This window comes from Eurytemora carolleeae, unplaced genomic scaffold, assembly GCF_000591075.1.
Source record: "Eurytemora carolleeae unplaced genomic scaffold, Eaff_2.0 scaffold1883, whole genome shotgun sequence".
NCBI lineage: Eukaryota > Metazoa > Arthropoda > Copepoda > Calanoida > Temoridae > Eurytemora > Eurytemora carolleeae.
The window spans coordinates 34,262-42,810 of NW_019398025.1; the positions used below are offsets into that span (position 1 = coordinate 34,262).

An 8,549-nucleotide genomic window follows, 5' to 3' on the forward strand; every position below is an offset into this window, starting at 1 on the left:
GGGGGGGGTAAAAAAAAATTCGGCGCGCTTCGCGCGCCAAATTAAAAATATTTACCCCCCCCCTACAGAATCCTTATTTCCGCCCCTGACAAGTCAGTTCAGCCGTTCGTCCAAACAGTCAGAAAATTGCATGATACATAAATTAAACCACTTGATAATTAGACAACAAAGTTACAGTCCATTTTGAACATTGACACAATCGTCAAAGTTGGACATGTGGTCGCAGCGCCAGGCCCCTAGCCAGTCCTAGCCACAGCGCTCAGGCACCTAGCCAGTCCTTGCTGCAGCACTAGGCCCAGTTGTTGAAATAGTAAGTTATATACAAATTTGATTGAAGGGGGGAAAGAGTTCAAAAAGTGTTCTCTAGGACAGACCTTATTTATTTGGCTTAGTATTACTTTAGGGTTAGGTTAGGTTTAGACACTTTCTGGGACGAGCGATGCGGCTGGGCCGAGCGCCGCGGATAGGACAGGCTAAGGGGCCGGGCGCTGCGGCCACATGACCAATATTTTCCACACGATACATATGAGATCCATGTAAAAAATTGATATATGGTGGAAGGGGGGCGAGGGCCAGATGGGGGGGAGATCCAAAAATTGTTCACTTGGAAATTACCTTTATTTTCAACAGAAAAAGCTAAAACTTACCTGAGTCGTATTTCTTGTAAGGTAGATGGTATTAAAACTAGAACCAGGAGAACACAATGAACCGAAATCTCCATTTCAAAACCCAAGAGTACACAAACTGATATTGAAAGAACAGCTTAATATCACACATACATCTTTAATCTAAAACATAAAAAAAAAAATTAGTAGTATAAATAAAATTATTAATGGTAAGGTACTAATGTGAGTCAGATATCTTGAGGGTCACATAACATTACAATGACAGTCCCTTTAACAAATAAATAAATTTTGCAGTTAAAGCCTTGTAAATATTTTAAAAGAATACCCTCCCCCCCCCCACACACACACATTCACAATCATATAAGGGAATATCACAAACAAATATAAACCCCGAAATTTATTATTTCAAAAGAATATTAAAAAACTGTTTAAAGTTATTTTCTGTGCAGCAGATTGATCGGATCGAAAATGTTCATCTAATATTTTTTACAACAATGGCTGTCCAATAATTTTTTAACAATTTGTAAACATTGGTCTTCACATCTTAGTGCATTTTGTACGTCGCATTTCTATCTAAAGAGTGTTGAATTCTGATAATTTCCTTCATCTTTTCTGTAAAATACAACAACTATTAATGATCAATTTATTGCTTAAAAAATAAGGATATGTCCTTCATCCTTGCTCAGACAACAGTAAGTTTCGTTTTGAAGCAGATAGAATGTCATCAAATAATTACATTTTAGTCCCTCTAAGATATGTTTAGGTTTGATTTTTTCTCTCTGCTAAAGATGGTACCTGGAAAACATAGAGTTCACGTCCCTCCACAGATTTCCCGATAGATCTGAGCTTGACGAGGTTTGGATATTTATTCTCTAAACTTCGTCCTTCAGGTTCAAGGTCTTCATAACTGTGATACTTGGCTAAATCAGATTCACTGAAAAATAAATTTATCATAAAAAAAATAAAATCATTTATGGAAAATTGAAATAACGGCAAAATATTAAATAGTTTGGAAATAACAAATAAAAAAATAAGTCTTTTCCCCATAGTCCAATCCTGTAAGGACAAGTCACAGTGGCGCCCATAAGGGGGGGCGGGGGGGGGTCCAAAAATCGTATACTAGGAAATTACCGAAATTAACCCCCCACCCTCTCGTATGCTATGCTATCAATTTATTAGTACTACATGTATGATCAACTATTAGAAATTAAATTAGTAGGTTCGCATAATCGAGTCCAATAATCCCTACACATAAAATGATTACAGCTAAAACTTTAAAGAATTCCTCAAGGTTTCAGAAAATCTTGAAAATATGCCTATATAGCCCTTTATAATGCAAATGTATCCTGTATCATGTATCACATGCCTACGTGGCATAATGTACCCCGTATCCTGTAACCAGTTGAAATGTCACTCTAGAAATCTCTGGTTTGTGATCAGATGTACGATATGCATTGGCCGCGGCAATTTTATTTACCTGCGCACTAGTGCTGTATCATCCGAACAACAAGATAAATCGGGCTATATCGATTGGACTAATGTCCGATCGAATTAACGTTCAATTGCACTAAAGTCAGCTTTTTGGAATCCGGTTTCAGTCCATTTGAACATAAGTAAAGAAAATGAAATGTATTTAAATATATAAAATATATATTAATGGGCGCTTCGAGCCCTCCCCCCTCCCCTACCCTAAACAAATTCCCGTTTTTCATATATTAATAATTAAGTGTGCATTTATGCTTCATAAACAATATGGATCGAAAGTTATCAGAAATTGGCACTTTGCAAGTTAAATAAAAACGAATATTTTCCGTGTTAATCAGAGATGAAGGTTTAAAAGTATAGATTGTGAATTCTATTCCACTTAACAACTGCTGGGTTACACAGCACACATGTTTGCAGGCCACTATAGCTAGGGGGAGGGAAAAGAGTCAAGTACCCCCCATTTCCCAAAAGTAGGGTACGTGGGGGGGGGGAGGAGGGGACATGAACAATTGTCGAAATAAAAAAGTGAAAAGAAAAAATTGACAAGTGGTAAAGCAAGCAAGAAAAAAACTGCTAAGAATAAAAATTGTCTGCAGTTATATAAAAGAAGATTTTTGGAAAATTAAATATTTTTATGGTTTATCTTATAGTTTTTACAGGCATATATATATGCATCCAGTTTTTATGTTATTTTTATTGTCCTTAATATAATGGTCGGCTAATTATAAAACATTCATGTATAATCTGGTTTCTAGCCTTTATCTTAACTGAACAGAGTTTTGTAATGAAGATACTCGACTCATACAATATCGATATTATTCCAATTCAGTTAGTTATACGATATATTAAATGGCAATTTTTTCATACAAATGCAAATAATCTTGTCAATTATATTTAGAATGTTAGAGAACGAAGATATTTTCCCAACAAACAAAATATCTATCTAAAATAAAAATATTTAGTGTGTAACTTAATTGTTAAAGCAGTTGTTAGTACGCGCCTCTGAATATGATTTATTAGATTTTNTGTACTTGTCCTGTATATTCTTCTTGGTTCCAATCCATTCTATTTTCCTACATCAGTATATGTATTTAAATCTCCAGTTATGTACTTGTCCTTAATATTCTCCTTGGTTCCAATCCATTCTATTTTCCTACATCAGTGTATGTATTTAAATCTCCAGTTATGTACTTGTCCTGTATATTCTCCTTGGTTCCAATCCATTCTATTTTCCTACATCAGTATATGTATTTAAATCTCCAGTTATGCACTTGTCTTGTATATTCTCCTTGGTTCCAATCCACTCTATTTTCCTACATCAGTGTATGTATTTAAATCTCCAGTTATGTACTTGTCCTGTATATTCTCCTTGGTTCCAATCCATTCTATTTTCCTACATCAATGTATGTATAAAAATTTTAATTCTCATGCATTTATTCCAATAATGTGAGACAAACACAAGTTTATTAAAGATAAAAAAGTTCAAGAAAAAAATAAACTTTTGCACATAAAATTGGTCTTAGACCTGGGGAGGCTGGTACAAATTAACTACCTGCCCTGCTATTCAGCTTGACTGTACAATTTTTACTGATAAAGGATGTAAGAAGATTATGGCCTAATCATACTGTACAAACTTTGTATGTGCCAAGATAGTACCCATGGGCAAAGATTCGTTAAGGAAACAGAGGTTTTCCAAAATTAACGGAAGAGTCCGTTAACGAATGGCAAAAACCGTTAATTTATAAATCATAAACGAATGTTTGATGGTAATATAATAGTATCACAATTATAATGATAATCACATAATGATATAATTAATTACATTTTGCAGTAAATTATACTTAATACAATCAATCAAGAGAACAGTTAAATAGAAGGGTTTCAGTTTGTTTGATGTTATATGAACATCATTCGTCAAATACTGAACTAAATAATATCTTATCGTTAGCACTAATGATTGATCGGACTAACGTGCATTCGCACTAACGTTCATTCGGACTAACGGTTAGGTTAAGACAATTTCTGGGCTAGGGGGCCAAGCGTCGCGGCTAGGACAAGCTAGGGGGCCGGGCGCTGCGGCCACAAGTGTTACTGATCAGCTGAATTTAGTGCAAAATTACATTAGTTCAAACGGACATTAGTGCAAACGATATAGCAACCATTTTGCTGAACCAGAAGAGCTCGTGTGAAAACAGCCTAAGCTATATTGTAGCTCCCCGGCCACAATATATATATAATTGTCAGCTATTAAAATAATATATGTATGCTTAAACTTGTGGCCTAATAATGGATTTGATTTGATATTCTGTAAAACATGCTCTCCCCATCGTATGTTTTAAAATCAATCTGGAGAATAATACAAACAAAAGTGGATATTGTTTAATGTTTACGGAGAATAGATTACAAGTCACACCCGACTAACCAGAGTGAGCAACATTCGGTTTTCTATTTGAAATCAAACTTGTTTTGGTCTTTAATTCAATAATCATTTACATTACGGATTTGTTTATTTTATAAATTTTCGTTCAAAATGCAATATGCCAACAAAAAAGTATTTAAGAAAAAAGGCTAACAAATTATGTTTAATGAGTCAAATTGTGATCGAAAGTCACAGCTTTCTGGAATATTGAGAGAACCGTTAAATCCACGTGAAGTAGATATTCCAGATTCGTGTACATTTTGCACAGGGATGGGCGATTATAGCTTCGTTTGTTTTTCTAGAACTATTAAAGTTTTGGACTTTTTAATAGAGCATCACATAAATACTGTTTTAATAGAGCATCACATAAATACTGTTTTAATAGAGCATCACATAAATACTGTTTTAATAGAGCATCACATAAATACTGTTTCTATTATTTCTAAACTCTATTTCTTTAGATACTTTATCTAGTTTTTGGTTCGAGTTTGCTTCGTTTCTACCATATATCATACGCAGGGTCCAAAATTGGCATTGTGTAGAGAAAAAAAATGTTCAGAATAAGTAATTTAGAAGTTTATAGAACTGCTCAGATTACTGTGGATATTTTTAAAAGTCCAAAAACCTTAAGAATAAATAATTTTCTCTCCATTCCATCTAAGATCCAGCATGGGATAAGAATTTCGTGCTTTCTGTAGACCCAACCCTGTTATACTACCGCCTGCAGATACATTGAGAACTCGAAGTTTGCTTCCACATATTCTCAGTATCTCCAGGAGTCTGAAATCATCCAGGTCTTCACACAGTCTAAGGTCCAGGTTCTCCAACATAGGGAGAGATTGTACTACGGCCTCCAAACAAACTCGGTTTATTCTAATTCTATTGATATTTAGCGATCTGAGTTTACTTCTAGATATACTCAGAATCTCAGCCAGTCCTCTACCAGTCAACGAACTAAGGTCCAGGTTCTCTAACATTGGGAGAGATTTTACTCCTTTCTCTAATCCAATCCCTGTTATCGTACTGCTTGATAGATTTAGAACTCTGAGTTTTCTCCTAGATATTCTTAGAATCTCAACCAGTCCGCCATCTGTCAATTTTTCACAAAGTACTAGGGAAAGTGTCTCTAGGTTTGGAAGGCAGTTTACTTCTTCCTCTAACCCAATCCCTGTTATATCAGTACAAGATAGATCAAGCACTCTCAGATTACTCCCAGATATCCTCAGAATTTCCACCAGCAATCCATCTGTCAGACTCAAAGAACTATCCAGTATCCAGTATCAATGTCTCTAGGTTTCCTCTAAAGCAAGCCCTGTTATTCGATTACCAAATAGATTCAGAACTCTGAGTTTATTCCCAGATATTCTCAGAATCTCCACCAGTCCTTCATTTGTCAGATTGCAACAAAAACTCAGTTTCAGATTCTCCAGCATAGGGAGAGCTTTTACTTCTTTCTCTAAACCCATCCCTGTTATTTTAGTATCAGCTAAAGTAAGAACTATGAGTTTACTTCCAGATATTCTCAGTATCTTCACTAGTCCTCCATCAGTCAATTCTTGACAATTAGCCAGATTTAGTGTTTCTAGACTTGTAAGACAGTAGTCTCCTTCCTCTAAACCAATCCCTGTTATATCAGTATCAGATAGATCTAGAACTCTGAGTTTACTACCAGATATTTTAAGAATCTCTTTCAGTCCTTCATCCTTTAGGTTCTTACATCCTTTTAGTATCAGTTTCTCTAGGTTTGGAAGAGAGTTTACTCCTTCCTCTAAACCAATCCCTGTAATGCTGGAACAATTTAAAGATAATACTCTAAGATTTTGCTTGGATCTGCTCAGTATCTCAATTACTTCGTTATCTACCAACTTATACCAATATCTCAGGTTTAGAATCTCTAGGTTTGGGAGATTTCTGGGTAGACGATCAAATATATTTCCAGTTTGCTTAAAGTCATGAATAGTTATAATTTTTAGATTGACATTGGAAAAAAGTGTCAGCACAATTATATTCCCAGTCTCTGTACTCTTCTGATCATACTTGTATGAATAGATACTACGATCCTCTCCTAGAAATCCTAGACCAATAGTTTCCAGTTCCTCATGTTTTGCCATTAAGTACATGAGCAGTTGACTGCAACCATAAAAAGGCTGCAAATGGGTTTCAAATGTTGAACAAAATAAAGGAGAAGATAGAGCAGGAATGGTCCACTCTGAAAAAAAAACTTATCTTAAAAGTTAGATCGATCAAAAGAAAGGGGGTATAGGCTTACGGCGATAAATAATCACTTTTGATCGCTTCTTATCTTACTTCTATCTGTTGCGTCTATAAGGAGAAAATTGTTAAAACGTCTCATACCAAAGAACGTAGATTCCATGCAAATTGAGAAAGTTGTAACCTATAATCATCGAGTATTTTTCGACGCATTTGTATTTAGTTAATATTTCATAATATTTCTTACTTTTTATGATACGAGAGCTACTTTTGAAAACATTCATTCCTGTTTCGAGGATTTTGATAAAAAGACGACATTTTCCATATTTAGCAGAAATGCGCCAGTCATGAAAACAAGTTGTAAGGGAAATATTAATTGAAAAAAAAACACAAAATTAAGAATATAATGAAATATCAACTACATACATGACTTTAGGATTCAATATCATAGATGATTTGTTTGAGATAAAATTGTTCGGTATAAAAAGTTTTTAGCAATTTTCTCCTTATAGACCCAACAGATAAAAGTTTTCATTTTCGCGAACACTCCCTTTAACCCTACAAAAAAGGCATTTGGGCGCCACAACTTTTTTTCCGGTGTATCATTTCTTATTTTTTCATCCTGATACTTTTACCTGTATTTTCATATTTCTATAAAAATCTAACTTATCCATCGTAACTTAAACAAATTTTATGCAGTCTGTTAAAATTTCTAATGAAATTAAAAGAAAATTTTTTTCGACAAAGCATTACCCCTGAACTTTTGATTGTAATGAGCTATGATTGTGAGTTTCATGAAAATTGTTAAATTAATCCAACTTACCTTTTATAATCCTTATCTCGTCTGCTAATCTTTTTAGTTTGGTAAATCTCACTGCTTTGTCTATTCTCCAACCCTTGAAGGTATTCTCCAATTCATTAATCCGTCTCAGCAAAGTTTTGCATGTTGCTCTCAGTGAAACCTTGTCCTTCTTACTCAACAACTAAAATATGTATTCAAGTATATTCAAATATTAAAAACCATGAACCATGAAATTATTAATTTTTGAAGATTTCTAGATATTTCATCTGTAAAAAAGATACATCAAATTTCAAATCAATCTTTAAAAAAACATTCTTTAAATGGATCTGTTTACAAAAAGGTTTATGGATGGAGAACATTTTACAGATCAAAATATTATTTGAGGTTTGATAAAAACCATCGTTCATTTCCTGAAACTGGATACACTACATTAGAATACTACATTTAAAGGGAGTGACTGGCTATGTAGGGTAGTTGAACTGAGTATGCAGTGTTGTGGAAAACTTCTTTCAGATTCATTTGAGACATATTAAACTTTTTAAAGATCTGTAAATCCTGAGTTTGAGTGCGAATTCGACGTTCAAAACTCCTACTTTGGGGGTGGATACGTTTTCAGAATTATTTATTTTTATTATTAAATAACGACGACATAAAATGTAAAAAAAAGTTCTACAATAAACTACAGAACAGGAACATGTTGAGAAAATAAAAATTAATCTTATCATCAAAAATAAGTAATCTTGTTCAATTATTAGTTTCTATTTTCTCATTATTCACAAAGATTTTCTGCAGATTTTCTGGAATATTATTGAAAAGACGACATTTGAAGAATTTGAAGAAATAAGAGAATAAATTCAAAGAAATTCAATATAATAATGAAAAAACGAAATAATCGATTTTAGCTTTGATTTATTGACAACTTTCTTTGGAGAAATATGTTCCTAAACATCTAATTAGATTACTGTTTAATTTTTACTTTATTTTTCGTTGTCGTTATTTAATAATT

The 8,549-nt window shown here is 33.7% G+C and overlaps 2 protein-coding genes across 2 annotated transcripts in view; both read right to left on the reverse strand.

Annotated features, from left to right (window-relative positions):
* LOC111716650 (carboxypeptidase D) overlaps positions 1-795 on the reverse strand; it is a gene marked incomplete in the record, with an annotated part of 12,102 nt that extends 11,307 nt beyond the window's left edge. The window contains 1 exon segment of the mRNA XM_023492131.1: positions 648-795. Within this exon segment, the coding sequence (XP_023347899.1) occupies positions 648-721 (74 nt within the window).
* Positions 796-1,385: 590 nt separating this feature from the next.
* Positions 1,386-6,641, reverse strand: LOC111716649 (F-box/LRR-repeat protein 14). The gene is made up of 3 exons (XM_023492130.1): positions 5,858-6,641; positions 5,236-5,698; positions 1,386-1,560 (listed from the first exon to the last, which is right to left on the reverse strand). The coding sequence occupies exons 1-3, from the start codon at positions 6,639-6,641 to the stop codon at positions 1,386-1,388; spliced, it is 1,422 nt and encodes a 473-aa protein (XP_023347898.1).
* Positions 6,642-8,549: the final 1,908 nt, after the last annotated feature.

What these genes read in the sequence shown, in the direction of transcription:
- LOC111716649 (XM_023492130.1), bottom strand. Translation starts at nt 6,641, where the DNA reads ATGGCAAAACATGAGGAACTGGAAACTATTGGTCTAGGATTTCTAGGA. An exon ending in CAGAGTTCTGAATCTATTTG is followed by an intron (nt 5,699 to 5,857) that starts GTAATCGAATAA and finishes CTGATATAACAG; the next exon opens with GGATTGGGTTAGAGGAAGAA. An exon ending in GCAGGCGGTAGTATAACAGG is followed by an intron (nt 1,561 to 5,235) that starts GTTGGGTCTACA and finishes TTTATTTTTCAG; the next exon opens with TGAATCTGATTTAGCCAAGT.